The sequence below is a fragment of the Lacerta agilis genome, chromosome 12 (assembly GCF_009819535.1).
Source record: "Lacerta agilis isolate rLacAgi1 chromosome 12, rLacAgi1.pri, whole genome shotgun sequence".
NCBI classification, from domain to species: Eukaryota; Metazoa; Chordata; class Lepidosauria; order Squamata; family Lacertidae; genus Lacerta; species Lacerta agilis.
In genome coordinates this window covers 43,779,906-43,800,216 of record NC_046323.1, presented here as the reverse complement: position 1 = coordinate 43,800,216, position 20,311 = coordinate 43,779,906, and the positions used below count along the sequence as shown (strand labels likewise).

The following is a 20,311-nucleotide window of genomic DNA, read 5'->3' as shown; positions in this document are numbered from 1 at the left end:
ATCTAACTAATAAACTGATAGTCATTAGATGCCAAAGGGGGGGGGGGGCGTGCTTTTGTAATTGTTTGGTCTGACTTTATTTCATTTGTAAGCAAGGAGGAACACTGCTAAGAACCCTGCCTATCCTATGAATGAAAATGGCTGATATTATGACTCAAGGCATTTGAATACTTCAAATACTTTCACTTGGTATGATAGGGTTCATGTTTTGTAACCTTGTCTTGTTTAAACATTGTGTCCACATTATAAAGAGTTATAGTTGCTACCTTTGGTGCATTCGGATACCTTTATTTATTTTGGGTTTTTTTTTTGTTTGTATTTGTTCAACAGTGATCTGTAATTGTATATGTATATTGTCACCAGATCCTGTTTGATCACATTGTATGTTGCATAATCTCTAAAATTAATAAAGATTATAATGATAAAACATGCACATACATCTGGAAAGTAACACATCTATCCACCCAGCCTGTTCTTCTTTACTCTTTCCACACTACTTCCATGATAAAAACTCATTATTCATATAATGAGTTTATCCAAATTAGCAAAAATAAATAAAAATAACAGCAACAACAACAACAACAACAACAATAATAATAATAATTTATTTATACCCCGCCCATCTGGCCGGGTCTCCCCAGCCACTCTGGGCGGCCTCCAACAATACCAAAATACAATACAGAGTCAGACCTGCAAAAGACCTCTAGTTGCACAACAAGCTCCCATCCCAGTTTTTCCTTTTTAAAAGTTTTGAATCCGTTCTTTGCTCACAAAGAAACCATGCCCAAGCTTTATATTGCACAATTTATTATTACAAAAATATTATTAAAGCACATTAATATAGAGTTCTTCCTAGCGAAAGCGCTACATGAAAAGGACAAGGAGCTTTTTCAGACAGTAAGAGATAGAAAAGTCACATGAGGTCAGGTCCCCTTAGTTCCTCCTGGGGAACAGTGAACTGTGCTGTTGTTCTCTTTGGAAGAAGCAGAGCATGGATGTGGGGGAGAACTCCACCTTCAGCAATGGTCACATTTGCAAACAGCTTGTTCAACAATATGTGTTGGAGATGTAAACAAAATGAAGGAACCTTCTTCCACATGTGGTGGACATGTCCCCAAATCAAAATAATTTGGGACATGATCTATGAGGTACTAAAAAGAATGCTACAACACACATTTTTAAAGAAACCTGAAGCTTTCCTACTAAGTATTCTAACGATAAGCATCCCAAATGAAAATAAAAGAGTGTTTCTTTACGCGACAACAGCGGCTAGACTACTAATAGCAAAATACTGGGAAAAGTGAGTTAATACCAACAAAAGACGAGTGGCAATTAAAGTTGTGTGAGTACTTCGAACTAGCCAAAGTGACAGAACTAATAAAGAGATCACTCAGGCGACAAAGTAAAAAAGGAATGGGATTGCTTCAAAAACTACCTGACAAAATATGGTTCCAAAAACAATACTTGGTTGTGCTTAGAAGATTAATTTCACAAATATAATGGGGGGAAAACTGAGTTTAATAAATGAATACAGAATATATGTTACTTAAGAGAAGTGTTGAAGCCACAAAGAGAAAGAGGGAAGTCAACTAATATAGTAGGGTTCAAACTAGTTTTTAAACAAAAAGAAAATGACCGTATAGAAAGAAAGAAAAGAAGGATTAGAAATGTATTTCTTTCTGAGAACCTGGCATATAGGATATTCAAATTGCTGTTTGTATCCTTTGAATAATTTTGTGTACATGCTGTTTTTGTGTGTTCTTATTTATTTATTTATTTATTTAGTTTGTTTTTCACTTTTATTATATTTTCACTTTTTCTATTTTTGTATTTTTGAATACTTGGATGTAATGTTTAATTCATGCTTTCTTTGTGGTTTTTTAAATGCAATAAATATTAAATAAATATCTATATTTACAGGAGGATATCAATTTTTCAGGCTCATAACCATATGAGGCAGTTTTCTACTAGTGACAGAAACTGAAGTATATGAAATCAATCTGTAAATGAAAAACTCCGGAGAGCAAGATTCAGAGATCTTATTTGACATATTGTCCTGTCATTAGGAAAGCATTAAAAAAAATGCACCACTACCTTACCAACTCTGAATCAGCAGATTTCAGCAAGCCAATAAAAATGGTTTACAGAAGAAAATTAACACTGCATGACTGCTACCACAAGCCACTCAGCAAATGTAAATAAGATAACAGAGCCTTTATAACAAATATAGCCTCTATGGCAAAGATATCAGCACTTTAGTAGAGCACTTATTGTTATAGACAAAAAAGCTCTACGTGGCCCAGTGGAAATATATGATGCAATGAGTGAAGCTCACCCATCATCTGTTTTCCACCACTCTAATTAATTCTTTTTAACATTGTACTTTCTTTCTTTCTTTCTCTTACAAAACTACTTCTCGTAATTTTACAAAATTACTATATGGTCATTCGGTACATATATACATTTAAAAGAATCTAAGTCATAATTAAGATAATCCATCAATAGTTGCATAATTTGGGGTGTCTATAAAAGTATGTTGCAAAGGGACACGGGTGGCGCTGTGGTCTAAACCACAGAGCCTAGGGTTTGCCAATCAGAAGGTTGGCGGTTCGAATCCCCGTGACAGGGTGAGCTCCCATTGTTCAGTCCCTGCTCCTGCCCACCTAGCAGTTCAAAAGCACTTCAAAGTGCAAGTAGATAAATAGGTACCACTCTGGTGGGAAGGTAAATAGCGTTTCCGTGCGCTGCTCTGGTTTCGTCAGAAGTGGCTTAGTCATGCTGGCCACATGACCCGGAAGCTGTCTGCGGACAAACGCCGGCTCCCTCGGCCTATAGAGCGAGATGGGCGCCGCAACCCCAGAGTCGTCTGCGACTGGACCTAACGGTCAGGGGTCCCTTTACCTTTACCTTTATAAAGTATGTTGCACATCCTAAGGTATTTTTAATACATGCAGGGAAGAAGGCTGGCTGCTTGCTCATATGGTTTTGCTGCATTGCGTCAGAGTGGGTGCAAAGGGAGCTGCCAGACTCCGGACCTCTCATGATGTCTCAGAGAGAGTCAAGTAATGAAAGAAGGAGGGAGAAGCTGCCACAACAAAGAAGGAGAGAGTAACCTGTGTAGAAAGGTACCATCAACCATCTCACCCCCCTAGCAACTACACTTGCCGTAACCTCACTACTAAGCTTAATATTCTACATACGTTTAACATACGTTACAACACTATCTCCCCAAACACAACCAACTGCTCAATAAAATGATGATTTAAACCTACCAAATCAATCAACCCAGCCCCCACAATCAGATAGGTACCACCATCACCACTACCCAGTATCGGATCTACACATTTTTGTCATGGGTGCAAAAGTCTGCACTACCACCACCCCTCACTGTAAATAAACTTGGAAATAAACTTTAACAAATGACTGCTCAGACTATGCAAAAATCTGTCTTGGGCGGGAGGGAGTTGAAGGTTCTCTTAATTCTTACTGGCAGAGAGATTCCACGTGCATCAGTGTACGCATATACAACAAGCTGCTTAGCAATGTGTGCCGGTTATTCAGAAACTTACCATTTATGCAGATTTCAAATGATTTGCAAAGGTCATCCTCAAACAGGCAGCCTAGAACGCAATGAAAACACAAAATCAGGATGGTGTGAAAGCAATGCAGTTGCAGTACAGTCCCAACATCTCAAGCTATAAAATCTCAAACTGGAGTCAGACCTTTGTTTGATATTCTAAATCGAGCAGCACAGAAGAAGCCAAGAGCATAAAGTAAATGTAAAGAATGAATGGGAATAATACAGAAATATAATACCTGCTACTGAGCGCCTGGTCCCCCAAAGGTTCGTTGCAGCTCTTATGCTGGGGCTCAAATCCAGAATGTGTCTATGACCATCTTAAGTCAATAGCTAAAAGCTGGTGTCACTGCTTATATACCCAACTGATCCCTGCATTCTTCAGGAGAGGGCCTCCTGCAGACACCATCTCATCAAGAGGTCCATTCAATACAATAAACAAATTGGGCTTTTAGTGTAACAACACCGACCCTTTGGGATTTCTTCCCATTACATATCAGACAGGGAACATTTCTATCATCTTTCTGGTACTTATTGAATACTTCCCTTGTATGGCCACTATAACAAGGTCCTATACACAGACAGACTTTGTATTTCTGGTCAACCTCAGGTGGAAGACATCACTCATAAAGAGAACCAAGAAATCGCTTTCTGAAATCTCTGTTTGCAGAAGCAAACAGGTACACCATGGTAGAAATGGTTCGGTTTCTTTTGAGTGGCAATAATAGCTTTGTATCACAGAAAGTGGCCCTCTGTGCACCGGCTGCAACAACAAACTTTTTGGGGGGAGGGATTCAGACATTAAGTTTGTGGGTGTCTCTGGTATCTTCTCTCTCTTACATCATAGATATTGGTTTATATTATGGGTGTATGTTCTCTGTGTTTTTACTACTATTGCTACAAGTTTGCCATGTCTTTCTGCTAGAACTTATGAACTATGTATTGGCATTGAAAGTGTTTTTATATGTTTTCTTGTTTATATATGCTTTTCTTGTTGATGGTTTGATTATTAAATTGCTTTGGGGTGCTTTATAGGAAATGTTGTGTAAATTAAATCAATAAATAATAAAGGAAGCTACAGTAGATCCACCCGGACCAGCAAGAGTTTTAGAAAGCATGCTCATCATCATAGTGGTTATGGTGGTAGTCTCAACTCTAGTAGACAAGCTGCATGTGAAATAATTCGAAGCTTATCCCTTGTGGTTTAGAATTTGCATGTGATACACCTATCATATAACGGCTGTCATGGTGGGACATGACATATCTTACACTTGCTGAGGTAGTAAGAACAAACTGAGTAGATGGGAACGAAAAACAATGACAAAATCACACCTTAAAAAACATACTTAGCTACGGCATGACAATTTGCATTGAAGGCAAAATGTTTTATTCTCAGTGTTGTGTTCTCAAATTAAACATGCCCAGGACTGGACTACTTATCTTTCCTTCTAAGTCTTCTCCTCAATCCCTCTTTGTATCTGTCAACAAAATCACTATGCAACCTCTTAATCAGCCATTCATGCCATAGTTTTATCTTTCATTCTTCTATCTTCTTTCCTACGCACATTAATCAGCTGTCAAGTCCTGCCATTTCTCTTTGTTCTCTCTCTCCCCCTCGTTCTCCCTCTCTCTAAGCCAATTCTTCTCTGCTACGTCAGCTATAACTCTGGTTCATGTTCTGGTCATCTTTTATCTGGTCTTCTTCTTTCACATCTCAGACCTCCCATCTGTATCCACAGCTACCCTGTCAAAAGTACTAATTTATTCCATTGTTCAGACCAAGAAACACCCTTCTTCAGATGCTGTCCACTGGTTTACAATCCCTATCTATGATCTTCACTTATCCAACTCCACCATGCTCAGCTGATTACGTCTCCGGAATAACTCAACATAATCTCCCTTGTTTCTCCCTATGAATAAAGGTATCCCTGAACATGTACATGGTGCCATCTCTCCCCCTTCCTTCAAATCCCTCATCAAAACACATCTATTCTATGTGGTCTCTGATTACAGAATCATAGAATTGTAGAGTTGGAAGGGACCCCGAAGGTTATCTAGTCCAAACTCCAGCAATACAGGAATCCCATCTAAAGTATCCATGGCAGGTAGCCATCTAACTCCTGTTTTAAAACCTCAAAGGAAGGAGAGTCTACTACCTTCTGAAGAAGCCTGCTCCACTGTCGAACAGCTATTACTGTCATAATGTTCTTCCTAATGTTCGAAGCGACTAGCATGAGTTTGGCCAAGCTGCAGGAGGCAGTGAAAGATAGGCGTGCCTGGCGTGCTCTGGTCCATGGGGTCACGAAGAGTCAGACTCGACTGAACAACAACAACAACAACAACGTTTAGTCGTAATCTCCTTTCTTGTAACTTGAATCCCGATTCTGTCTTGTGAAGCATTAGCTACCCTTCCCAGCTTGGTGTCATCTGCAAATTTAATGAGCATCCCCTCAATTCCTTCATCCAAGTTTTTATATAGACACTAAACAACAACGGGCCCAGAACAGAACCCTGTGGCACCCAACTTGCCACATTTTTCCAAGATGATGAGGAACTATTAGTGAGTACTCTTTGGGTTTGGTCAGTCAACCATTTACAAATCCACCTAACAGTTACCAATTGCTTTATAAGTCGATATGAACTGCCTTGAATGCACTGTTTAATTAATACTCAGTTTAGATCTCATCAACATAAATATGGGTAGGAATTTTGGGGACAACCAGCCCCAACTGATTTTGACTTCCTTATACTGAATCTGCCATTTTGTTGCTCAGGCACCAAACGTAAAGAGATTACTTTGGAACAAGTGTGTAATTCAAATAAGTGATTTTAATTCTGTTCGGTCCCTTTTGCATTATCACCTAATATGTACTCAATACGCACAAGAAAAACTTATTATACAAAGCTGTACCTTCAATGTTTCAACAAAACTTGACAATTACATGCTGATTAGAATGAGGCATCTGATGCAATTAACCAGAGGATCTATGTCTTGAATAGCAAATTAATAAATTCATGTGTGGCAAACTCTGGTACTGGTTTGCTGGGGAAAGCAGATTAGAAGGACCTCCAAATCTCCTTGAAAAATGCATGATATTTGAATTGAGTTTTACATTAACTGAAGCTGAAGTTATGCATGTTTCACCCAGCAGTCAAAATGCTAATTTAAACACAAATTTATTTTTTGTTATTATTTGCTACAGCATTAAGAAACAACATATTTCATTTTAAATATCATCTACCTGCTAATGGTTAATGACAGTAATAAATCATTGCTGAAGAGCAAAGCAGTATCGTATCCTGCAGATCCTTTTACTCACGTCATGCATTACAAACAACTGTCTTCCATCTTCTAGCAAAATACCCCCCTGCCTTAGTTTCCTGGTGAAATAAATGCAAATGCATGCAGAATTTACCTTGTGTCAGAAACAAGCCATACATTTCCCCCCTCATATATCAATACTTTATTGAAAAACACTCAGCTACTCAATCATACCAGTTTAAATTGACTAATTAGTGCAATCTGCTTTAAGTCTGCATATGAAAATGCAAAATTTGGATGAAAAAAGAATGCTGTTTCAGACCAAAATTGGGAAGTTAGAATCCAACAACATATGGAGGGCCACAGATTCCACACCTGGTTTAGATAATGTGATACAGGGATCACCAGTGTGGTGCCTAGAGGTGAGAATGTGCTCACCAATACGTTTTGTGCAACCCACAGGTCTCAGTAAATTTTCCCTCAAAAATCCACAGTGCAATCCTGCTCAGTTCCTATTTGTGGTGGTTCGGCTTATCCTACATTGAACATGCCCTTTTAAATATGCCCACATTTCATTCAATATCAGGATTGAATCTTCCCTTCCATTCTGAAGAGGTGTGCAAAGACCATCGCTCTACAAGTGTGTTGCAGGTGCCTTCCCCCCCCCCTTGGATTGGTGGGGTGGCTGTAGGGTGGCATGCAGCCCCTACCATTTTGTGTGCCTTTTCTCTTTTAGACATGGCAGCTGTTTTAGACCAGAACAGGCATTTTGCGAGTGGTGCCCAAATGAACCCAATGGCCGCAAAAGGTTGCCAACTCCTGATGCGCTGCAGCCAGCACCATCTCCGGCAAGCCATTCGCTTTTGCAGGAGAGAAAGGAATGCCTCTTGCAAGATGGCACCTACAAAGTCCAGGTCCTGTGAGCATTTGTATTACACTGTTTAAAATCTTCAGCATAATTTTTCAAACGGAGTTGTTAAAACAAACTTAATCTAGTAACCAATTCATTAATCCACTAAACAATGCCAACCTAAAGTATCTTATTTTTTTCCTCTAATATCAGTGGTCTTTAAATATGGAAGAGCCCTCCCTTACATCACATTGTGACCCATCTGCTACCCTCATTCCTAATTCCCCTTTGCAGAAGGAAACACAGTGCTCTGACTCTTCAAATATTTCAGGCTGCTGGAACTAGTATATGCCATCTGCTCCTAGAACTGATTTGGTGTTGTTCAGGCTCTGTGGAGCTTGGATATTAGTAAGAACCCAGTGTACATGTTAACTAGCTTTTACTAGCAGCAAAAGTATGTACTGGTACATAGCTTGGATTGCTAAATTCTCCAGGGCAGAAACTACAGAAAGGAAAGGAATTGAAATGACATATTTCTAGTTTCCAAGAAGGTCTTATTACTAGAGAAATTGCACTGCAGTACAGTTATCCATGGAAGTGAGAGCTGGACCATAAAGAAGGCTGATCAGCGAATAATAGATGCTTTTGAATTATGGTGCTGGAGGAGACTCTTGAGAGTCCCATGGAGTGCAAGAAGATCAAACCTATCCATTCTTAAGGAAATCAGCCCTGAGTGCTCACTGGAAGGACAGATCCTGAAGCTGAAGCTCCAATACTTTGGCCACCTCATGAGAAGAGAAGACTCCCTGGAAAAGACCCTGATGTTGGGAAAGATTGAGGGCAGAAGGAGAAGGGGACGACAGAGGAGGAGGTGGTTGGACAGTGTTCTCAAAGCTACCAACATGAGTTTGACCAAACTGCGGGAGGCAGTGGAAGACAGGAGTGCCTGGCGTGCTCTGGTCCATGGAGTCATGAAGAGTCAGACAGGACTAAATGACTAAACAACAACAGTTATCCATAGCCTGGTCAACGTCCATGTTAGATCCAGCACAAACAAGAGGGGTTGTCCCAATGCCCTGCTGGAAGAGTAGCAACGCCCTGTACTGGAACACCTGCCTCTTGCCAAAGCTCCAGCAGAAGCAGTGGGGTGCCACCTACATGCATATACCGCCTGAGGCTGCTGCTTCACCCATACCTCATGGTTGGGCCAGCTCTGGGGGAGAGAATATAGCTGTAAGGTGGCTACATGAAGACATGTGAATATGAAACAGTTATTGATAGTAGTCAAATATTACACTGGCTTCCAGTTTTTCTTGATACAATTCAGTGTTCCTGTTTCACACTATGAAGTCCTAAAAAACTTGGGATCACGAGAGGTCCAGAGGTCATCATCATGCTGTCTACCTTTTCTTGTCAGTACCTACATGGCTTTTAGAAGACTAGCTTTAATATTCCTTCTCCGGTTACCCTCAATTGACCAGCAACAGGACCCTTTGGGTTGAAGCACTTACCCCATTTAAGAAATATTCTCTCAACAAATTCATGTATCGAATAAGTAGCTGTTGTTTCAGTGCCAAGTAAAATAGAGTTTATTTTCCAATGCCTTTGGGTGTTTGATCAGATGTCGTGAAGGTGAAGTTTTTGGCATTGCTCTTTTGCATATACTCACATGTAATTTATTGGATTCAAATTAGTTTGGAGCTTTTCGTTGGCTTTAATTAAATTATTAGCCACCTTATAGGCTTCCCCCTGCCTACAACCCTGCCTCCAAAGAAGGTACGGTATATTTTTAAAATAACTAATAAAATACAGGGCTATTTTTGTCTTTAATTTACAGTGAACTACTTAGGCCATAATTTTTGTATCAGAGATAAATTACAATACGCAGAACAATGTGATTTCAGGGGGTTCTTAGTAGCCACTTGCTCAGTGGAGCAGCAAGACATTATACAGGCTATATAATCCTTCTCAGTCACCTTGCCCTATTGACACATTCTCTTCAGCGACTATTAAACAAGTGACTATTATAATATGAAATATTTCTCCCTGCAAGCAGGCTGGGAAAGCATAACTTTGATTGACGCATCCAAAAAGCAAACCAGGTTAAACACTAGTGGGGGGGGGGGCAGGGCAGGAAATCTCTGACATTTAAAATACTATCCTTAACTCACACAGTCGTTTATTTACCATGATTCTTGTCTAATGGGGAAGGAACTGCAGTTGCTGCAACAGCACCACAGCAGCTTATTTTCTGCTGTACATCAGAGCTTGGTGGGGCCATGACCCTCCCTACTAAAACGCAACAGTGGAAATGATCATTAGCATAGCACACAGCTATGGGTGGGGTAAAAGGGAAGGTGGGAGAAAAATAAGGTGGCCCTTTAAGTAGCAACATTAATGAATGAATTAAATCAATCAATCAATCATTTTATTTGTATGCCGCCTTTCTAAAGCTAAAACAATGCTCCACCAGCCCTACTTACACTCTCTGCTGGAGTGAGATTTCTTCTAAATCTTCCTATGCCAGAACTCAAGGATATTCCCTCACAGGGAATATGGTGGCATAGTGTCATTGTTGTCACTAAGGTGGCTTATCTACCTTAGGCAAAACACACCAGGAGAAGCAAGAGAGTCAAAGTTGGCGGTGTGCTAGGGACAGCGCTGAAGTTAGACAAACTTCTATATAGTGGTACCTCTGGTTACAAACTTAATTCGTTCTGGAGGTCCGTTCTTAACCTGAAACCGTTCTTAACCTGAGATACCACTTTAGCTAAAGGGGCCTCCCGTTGCCGCCACGCCACCAGCGCACGATTTCTATTCTCATCCTGAGGTAAAGTTCTTAACCCGAGGTACTACTTCTGGGTTAGCGGAGTCTGTAACCCAAAGTGTTTGTAACCTGAGGTACCACTGTATTTCCCCAGGGCTTGTCTCTGTCCCTAATGGCAATGCAACATTACACCTGCAAAACAGTACAAATGGCGGCACTCTTGTTGAAACCAATGAAGAACACCAAACAGCTCCCTCAGCCTTTTCTTCTGCCACACCCACAGCCACAAAAGTGAATGTGCTAACCCTCCCATTATGGCATTCAAATAAAAGGTTTATGATTATGAATATTTACAAAGTTTCTGGCTTTGTAGGTTACATACACATCTCTTATATTATAAAATACCTCCAGGTTATGTCCTACTATATCAACCTTTGAACAATCCATTGTTGAATAGGAAGTTGAAAGAAAGCAACGAGAAAACTCCAGGGTACTTAGGAACTGACTTGTCAATATGTCATCAGGCAACTGAGTATACAAATATGGGAAGTGATTGGAATTTGTAGTGAGGTTTTCCATTCCCTATGCTAGAACAAAACTGTATGCACAAAAATATTCATGGGCTTCCTGGGTGATTGGTTTACAATAGGCAAGTCAGTCTGCCTCACAAACTATTTAAATGTGGTGCAGATATGACTCACAGATATGGCCCTACTTTTCATCAGAGTGAAACAGCTGATTGGGGTGTCATGAATGGATAGCAAGCTGCTAAATTGTTTAATTTATTATTGTATTTTACTTCCAAGAAGGGGAAGAGGTACTTGTAGGATTTTCTACCTCAGGTGCCAAAACAACTTGACTGGCCTTGGCTATTATGTGCATTGACATGGGTGGTTGGGTGGAGAATCATCATTTGCTGTTCCGCCAAAGCCAGCGAAATATCTTTGGCTGGCTCTGGTATGGCCAGCAGTCTGCTGAATGGCACATTAAATCAGGACTCTGGAATTTCCAGTAGAGTCCAGAAGCTATTGGCTAGACTCCCAACATTGTTAGAGTTATGAGCTGCCATGCAATTATGCATTATGTTAAGATGTTTGCCAGTGTCTACATCGTGTTGCTTTGGCTAGCTTTTGGTGAATGGGTTGCAGTAAAATACACTTTACGTTTTCATTATATTTTAATATTTTACTTACTTGTTACGTTTAATGTCCTGCCTTTTCCACAAACGGAACTCAAAGCAAAATACACAGGGTTCCTTGACAGCCTCCAACCAGTCATGGTCCCTGCTTAGCTTCAGCAAGGTTCCCACATCGTGTATCTTTAAATCATACCCTTTGATTATACAACAAATCATTGCACTAAGCCCTTAGAATAGGGCAGGATGTATTCTATATAAATAGGCAAACCACTAAAACAATCCTGGGCAGGCATGATTGTGTAATATGTCCTAAGAGGCTAGGTATGTAAATAGCGAGCACAAGAAAACCCAGCTTTGCTTGGCTCAGGAAGGAGAAAGTATTATAAGGAGGAATTTTCATTTGACAGATAATAAGATAATCCCCTACCCCTATGCCAAAGCCTGACTAAACCTTTGTGCTGTGCCCAGCGAGAGAGCACGTTTGGAATGCAATATTCATGTACCTTGAAAGGCCTGCAGGAGATTGATTGCACCTTATTTCCAATCTGCACCGAGATGCTAGGGTTGGATTACCCTTTCAGCTCAACAGCTTTATACAGGTGAGCATGACTTAGCTGGGATCAGGATGTGTAATGCAATCAATAAGGAGGAGAGTAGTGCCCCCAGAAGGCCTGGAGTAAAGTAGAAAGCCCTTGTTAGGGAGGTGGGAAATTGGAGGGGTTTGCAGAGCTTTCCTCCAGGTTTCATTCATATTAAAGAGATGCACAGTTCTCTAATATCCAAGGGACTCTGTTCTATGCTTGAGTCATGAAGCGGGAGTAGATAAACATTCATTTTCCTCATAATTGTAAAGGGCTATGTTTTATACCTGTTAGGGAAAGAACTTCCTGCACTTTTTCAAAACCAATCTATCTTGCAGAACTAACAGTAAGAATTTTCAGAGAGTGAACACTGATACTCTAAAGTGCTACCGGTATTTACCGGGTGTTATCATCAATCTGAGGATCTGCAGTGAATCTGGATAATCTGAAGCTACAGATCATTCATGGTACAATGAAAAGTTCAAATACTGGTTATGCACTTGCATTTTAGAAAGTGGGGAAAGTTTTGAGAAGTTCCAGGTACAAAACCACATATATGATTCCGGAGTGTACAGTGCAACACTTTATCATAATTCATGAGAAACTCAAAGTGCAATGTTTACAAGTGCACTAGAAATCAGGGTGTTTTTTTAAGGTAACTTTTTATTTTTTTTAAAAAAAAAAGGTAAACAGCCTTGTATCCCCCTCTGTATCTGTCCCAAGAATTCTCATCCCAGTTACTCAGACTGCTTTTCAAATCTGGGAGTTTGAGGCACAATGTGGAGATTCTGTGAGGACAGCAGCTGGCATGGAATATATCTGAAAAGTTAGTGTTGGTGTGCAGATGCTGCATCCACACTTCACTGGCCCATGGCCAATAATTACTTTGGTCTGTTGCTAGGGAGCACAGCTAATTGTTCTTTTCTTTGTTGTTGTTGTTCAGTCGTTCAGTCGTGTCCGACTCTTCGTGACCCCATGGAAGAGATAATAAGATAATAAGATAATAAGATTACAAACAGATAATAAGATTGAATATACTCTGTTTCCCTTGACCTTTGAAGACTTTTAGATGCAGGTGTCAGCAGCACATTTGAAAAAGTATTTTAAAATTATTTCATCAGCTTGCGATTTTCACTTTGAAGCAATTTATTTGATTTTTCTTCCTCTTGTATATTGTTATAAGTTTTGGAGGCCAGAGTCTGTGGATGCAAAACACCCATAAATCCTAGAATTAGCAAAAGTGGGAATTAACTAAGGTTTCTTTAAACTGAACCCAACATTGAATCCCCTGGATTTCATTTATGCTAATGAGACAGGCCAGCTTGGCAGAGCTAGTTGGATATGGGTGACTGGGAGAACAAAGGCTAATGGTGGCCAGTCATTAACCCACCAAGGAAGCCATCAATAGGTCAAAGAGGTAGCAGACAATGAGTAGGGAGCCCCTCCTCCAGCTGTGTTGCTGGACAGAGAGCCAAGGGGTTTAGGATTTCAGGATGGCAGGCAAACAGGAAAAATGTGCCAGCTTTGCAAGTGATTTGGCAAGCAAGAGGAAAGACAGGTTGTAACAGAGAGATACAGAGAGCTTCGTTGATTTCTCTGTTTGCAGATTTCCAAGCCTGCTGCACCTATGAGAGAAGCAATGGTTCCTCTTGGGGTGTAATGCTGTGCACCCCCTCCTTGTAGGCTCAAGTTTTATATATGTATAAAGAAGCCACATATCATAAAAAACACCTCTGTCTCTGCTGTGCCTCATCATTCCCAAAGGGAACACAGTACGCGCACCTGGAAGCTCACCTGTGGAGACTGGGGTGGAGTGTGACAATATGGACAGAGCTACAGGTTAAACAAGACGGTTTGAGCATACTGTATTACGCTGAACCTGGTCCGACTGCACTGACTACCAAGTTTCCGGGCCCAATTCAAAGTGCTGTTTTTGACCTATAAAGCCTTAAACGGCTCAGGACCACAATAACTCAAGGACTGCCTCTTTCCATATGACCCTACCGGACACTGAGATCATCTTCTGAGGCCCTCCTTTGTGTGCCTCCTTCTCAAGAGGTCCAGAGGGTGGCAACACAAGAACGGGCCTTCTCTGCAGTGGCTTCCCATCTGTGGAATGCTCTCCCCAGGGAAGCTCACCTGGCGCCTTCATTATACAGCTTTAGGCGCCAGGCAAAAACGTTCCTTTTTAAACCAGGCCTTTGGTTGACCTGATTTATATCCTATGCCCTTTTAAAATGCTTTGGGGGCGCTACTGGGTTGTTGTTTTTATTTTTATTATGTATTTTGTGGTTTTATATCTTGATTTTATTTTGTGAAGTGCCCTGAGATCCCTGGGTATAGGGCAGTATATAAATTCAATTAATAATAATAATGATGATTGTGTAACTAGGTGGCACTGTCATTTGTTGTTGCAAGTTGGAATGGAGGTTCATATATATTTTAAATATAATCTTGCCTATTCTTTATACCTCCCTGACATGTTCTGGGCACTAAGACCAAAATATGAAAGATACAAAATAGAACAAATCAGAAACTTATGTTCATTACACACTCCAGGTCCAATTATATTTGATCTAATTCCTATGTATGCTGGTTATGTTGATATGTAGATTCTATTTCCAAGATAAATGCTTTATAACTCTGCCTTAGTCTTGAAGCAAGCATTAACATTTTGGGTACCCTATTACTGCATGCGATTTTAAGCGAGAAATAGATATCTGTTGCACATGACATTATATATCCAGTTACCTTCCCATACCAAAAGGCAAAAAATAATCTCTCTCTATATATAGGTAATGTCCATTGCATCTGCTTAATAATTGACTTATGAATTCTGACATGCTATAAACATTCTGATCTACAGCAAAACACATCTGCTCAACCAAGCGGCTTCTAAGATTTCAATGCAGTACACATAGTGTCAATCACCATTCTCTTTCTTCTCACAAGCCATCAACTTTAGTAATTTTTTGTAATATGGTGCCCTGTGGTAGGTCAAAATATAGTGCCCCCAAATGGATTTTGTCAATTATGGCTCTTCTGTGTCCCCTTGGCTTTGCACCCTGTGCTGGGGAAATGCCCGCACCACCCTAAATCTCATGCTGTACAATCTCATAAATTCCAGAGCATTCTGAGACACTTTACTGAGCAAATCCTAACCTCACAGGAAATAATAGAAACAATCATGCTAGCATAGCAACGATCTAGCACTACGGAGAAGCTTGCACCAGTCAAGAAACTAGACAAGCAGAGTGATTGTTTCCCTAGAACAAGAGCAGAACAGGAGGCTTCACCCAGATACAACTAGGTCTAGTGCCACCTAGTGACTAAACTATGGAATATTCTTTCTAGTAGCACCTTAGAGACCAACTGAGTTTGTTCCTGGTATGAGCTTTCGTGTGCATGCACACTTCTTCAGATACAAACTATGGAATGACATTATCCACACACTAGACTACCAAGCATAGGTTCTAGGTACATGTGGTGGTCCCCAGGCAGCTTCATCACTTAGCGTGGACTAAGATTGACTAGTGTGTCTATTCCATTTGCTCATCCTCGAGTTCAAGTTCCAGTGTACACAGTACCAAAATACCTGAAAGAAAAATGCACTAGGAAAAAAAAAATCACAACCCATCTAGAGAATAGTGACAAATGACCAAAGAAAGCAACTTTCAATTAAACTGTGTAGGAAGTGACTCCACTAAATGGTTTTCAAATACTTGCTTTAAATATTCCATTCATTAAAAAAGAAAAAGAACCAAAGTGTCAGTCTAAGATTTAAACAGATACATCCTCAGAAATTAAAGTGTCCCATGCTATGATTCCAGAAAGAAAAGCCTTTAAATAAAACCTGAGCCCTTAGGAACACAAGCTACTTGCTCTGTTTTGAGATTTTGTGTTATCTGCAAAATGCTATTCCAGTAGGTTTACATTACCCCAGTGTTCTAAATCAATATGCATTGTAAGCACCTGAGCTACATAATTATGCAAAAGAAGGTCAACTAAATTTACATACTTAATTACATAACTGGAATCAGTTTTAACGCTGCTCCTGCTACCAGTAACAGCAAGAACAATCTTCTGCTTTTGTGCTATGACAGAGGAGCAAGATTTCTCACACCAGCCTAGATACTGTTCTTCTCTAAAGGCAGTGTTGTATTACTACACAGAAGGTTTTGCTATATTGAATACCCAGAAATCCCTTACCGAAAATAAAACTTAAAAGTTGCGAATTCTAGATCTTTCTAGATACTTGGCATTTTTACACTATTGGAACTAAAGTGAAAGATAAGCAGATAATCCAAATGCATAGTGTTAATTTCATATTTAAGCCCTCTAATAGAGAAGAGGTGGCAGAATCTCCAACCTGTCAACAATATATATATTTTTGTAACAGGTTTTTCTCCACCAAGCTGCTCAAAAAGCAAGCTTCTGATTCTGTGTACACACTTCCAAACGCCCACCCATCATTCACACTTTGTTTCACCAATGTCCTTTTGCATAAGTTTTAAAAGTACAGATATCCTCCGAAAGTAACTTTGGCACGTTTAGAAAGCTCCCACGTTACGATAGCAGCAAGTGAAAAACATGCTCTCCTTTAGCATGTCATTCAAGTGTTTAAAAATCTCTCACCTGTTTTCCTACATGGAGGACACTGGACAAGGTGTGAGAGGTGCTGTGAGGGACCCTTATTCCCGATCCCTCGCTTTCGATGCTTCCCCAAACTGTGTCTCTCCCTAGGTTTCACTGACGACTAAAATGAATCCTAAAGTGTTCATATGGGAGATGTCTCTGGGGTACCTCAGTGCTTCACGTTCGAAAACCTCTTGCCACCTATGGGACCTCCCTCCCCGGGTTCCCAACTACTGCAGTTTGCCTTCCCTTTTGGCAACTGCGTGGCACCTTTGGCTTCACTGCCCAGCCCTCTGTATGACAGGAGAATAAGCAAGCCGTTTCCTCTTCCACAGGAAAACTTTGTTCTCTCCCCTTAGTCACACCTCTTAAGGCACTGATGCGCTGCCAGAGTCAACGAACGTTGAAACACAATTAACTTTATTGAGGTAACTTAAAAAACATGGATGTCCAGGGTAAATACTGTTACAATTTTTCTTTTCATGTAAGTCAGCTTTGTTACAACCTAGCAAGGGTAAAGACCTTTCCTTCCCTTCCCAAAGCCTAACCTCTCACGAGCTCTCTCCAACCCTCTCACCCTCTAACCCTCCCCAACTGCCCAACTGCCATTCCCCCCTTTTAAAAGGGCGAAAAGCCCAGCCTCCTGCGAGTGAGCCGCCAGTCACATAGAGTGGGTGTTAACTCATAATACGCTGGGCTCCTAACCATACCCAAACTAAGGGTTGATCCATTACAGGTGCAGTATAAGCTGACACAACACTGTAAGGTTGCTGAGAGCCCAACTTCTGGAGTCACCAGCGTAGCGCCTATTTGCACAAGGGTGACAACGAAGACCCTGAAGCCCCCGTCACTGCTGCCTTCATCGTGATGTGGCAAACGGTGCTACTGCCCTCCTCCCCTTGAAATAGGAGCTGAAGGAGCAACATCAAATCACAGATCTGTCTCAACTGGCTGAACCACAATCATGGATCCTGTGCTTTCCAGTGCTGCTATGGTGCAAAAACTATGCATCCTCATAATGTTTTACAAAGGATCCCCTCAAAACCATCACCAAATCATACGTCTTCTCTGTGACCACAGATGTGTTCTATGACTTGTTGGTTGTTTTGTTGTCATCCTATATAAAAACAATGAATAGCCGAGAGGATCTGTGCCACAGATTAATGTTTTTGTGCTACTAGCAAACACCAGATCTGAAGATGATGGTGATGATGATGATGATGATGCAAACTTGAATTTGTAAAATCAGGAAAATTCAAGAGGATCTGTTTTAATTCTACTGGATCCACCTTTTACCAAGACCCAGTGGAAAAGCAAAGCGTGTGAATGGATATTTCTCTGTGCACAACCTATTGCGGGATTTGGCATCTTTCCGCAGGGCCTGCAAGACGGAGCTGTTCCACCTGGCCTTTGGGTTGGTTTCTGTTTGATAGTTATGCTTCATTCTTTTATTGGTGGGCTATTTGGAAATGAGACTGCAGTTTTAATTTTAAATTTTTAAATTTGTATTTTAATCTGTATTTTAAATTGATTGTTTTTATGTTTTTGCTGTGATTTTAATTAGTGTTAGCTGCCCTGAGCCCGGTTTTTGGCTGGGAAGGGCGGGGTATAAATAAAAATTTATTATTATTATTATTATTATTATTATTATTATTATTATTTGACTGGGTGGGAGTAACAAAGGAAGAGGGTGAAAAACAACCAGAAATGTGATGCCCATGGGACTCTTCAGAATTCCAAATGGGTCCAGAGGCTCAAAATGGCTGACAGCCTCTACTCTGCCTTAACAACCCTTCTTCTATTAAACAATACATTGTTTCTTTCATATGCTGCACTCACTTAACTGCTACTTTGCTGTAAAGGATCAAAGGAATTAGTGCATTAATTCACTTAAGCGCCTCTTTATTCCCCATATTAAAAAACATTCATATCTAAAGAGGTAAAATATAATTTGAAAGTATGGAGAGAATAAGAATATAAGTGCAATATTTCTCTATTGAATAGAGAGCTTTTGAAAGCATAGTGAGAAAGCCTTGCAAGCATATTCTTATCAATAATATTTGCTGTCAATTAGTTATTTTATGAAAGAAATATTATCTTTATTATCCGCTGTTTATGAATGCATTTTGTGTGTGAGTCAACCAGATTGTGACCTCCTTCCAAAGCATTACAATTATTCATCACAAATGTACGTCAATGGAAACGTTTATACATTTGCACATTGTGTGTGTGTGTGTGATATAGGAAACATTTATATGTTAAAATGTATTTTTATATCTACACTATCTGTATGCGTAACTGCAAAATGAAAGAATCACGACAGGAGGAGAAGGTTATCTGGGTAAATCAGGTTTCGCAGGCTAGTATAGAAGAACAGACTGTTATATAAACAGTTTTCGGGAAAACTATTGATATAATAGTTAAAGTTTAGAGAAAAGTTGAGTAAGAGGTGACACATCAGAAGTTTACAAAATTACGCATGCATGAAGAAAGTGGCTACAGAAACATTTTTCTCCCTCTCTCATAACACCAGAACTCATGGTTATCCAGTGAAGCCAAATGCTCAAAGATTCAGGATAGATAAGAAGATTCAGGATGGATAAACAGAAGGATTTATTTATGCAGTGCGTGCTTGAACAACGAAACTCACTCCCACTAGAGGAAGTGATGGCCACGAACTTGGATGACTTAAAAAAAGCATTAGACCAAATTCATGGAGAATTAAGATTCTCAGTGGCTACTAGCTATGAGGTGGTATGCTTCTGAATACTAGTTGCTGGAAACCACAGGAGGGGGAAAGGGCTCTTGTGCTTGGGTCCTGTTTGCAGGTTACCCACAGGAATCTGGCTGGCCACTGTGAGAACAGGATGCTGGACTAGAATTATCAAAGCAGATGTGGTGGTAGTATGGAGAATCCCACTTGGCTGAAACCAAGAGCCATTCTTAAGGGTCATCCTGACATCTACATTTTACTGATCCTTCATGGCTTTCCCTCCAGCTATCAAGATAAAATCCAAAAGGACAGAAAGACCCCAAATGTGGACATCTGTCTGGTACACATTTATTCATGCATATTCAAGAAGAGTCCTTCTGGAAAAGAAGACTCCTCTAGAGCTAGACTGGGCAGCAATATCTCCCTTTCTCCTTTTAACTACAAAACGTTGTTTTATAACTATTATGCAATTATTAAAATTGTAAAATATTATTAATGTCACTGGTAGCGTGTGCAGCATTTTTCAGCATACACTGAAATCTGTTGATAGGCTCGACATCTCATTTAGCCTTACAATATATTTCCTGCTAGGAGATGAATTAAGGCAAGGCATAGAGTTCAATCAAGTTCAATGTGCTGAGCCTTGGTTTTCTACGTTAAAAGCCAATGTGTGTTCATCACAACCCACTTTGGTTTAGCGTTCCAATCTTATTTATTAATTCAAAACGTTTTTATTTGAAAACCATGAAAGCTCTTCAGAAACGCTCTGTAAATGAAGACCATCCTGA

The 20,311-nt window shown here is 40.2% G+C and overlaps 1 protein-coding gene across 1 annotated transcript in view; it reads right to left on the bottom strand.

The window, feature by feature from the left end:
• PTPRN2 (protein tyrosine phosphatase receptor type N2) overlaps positions 1 to 20,311 on the bottom strand; it is a 583,237-nt gene that overhangs the window by 545,411 nt on the left and 17,515 nt on the right. The window contains exon 2 of the mRNA XM_033165163.1: positions 3,570 to 3,620. Coding sequence (XP_033021054.1) covers positions 3,570 to 3,620 — 51 coding nt within the window. The remainder of the gene's footprint in view (positions 1 to 3,569; positions 3,621 to 20,311) is intronic.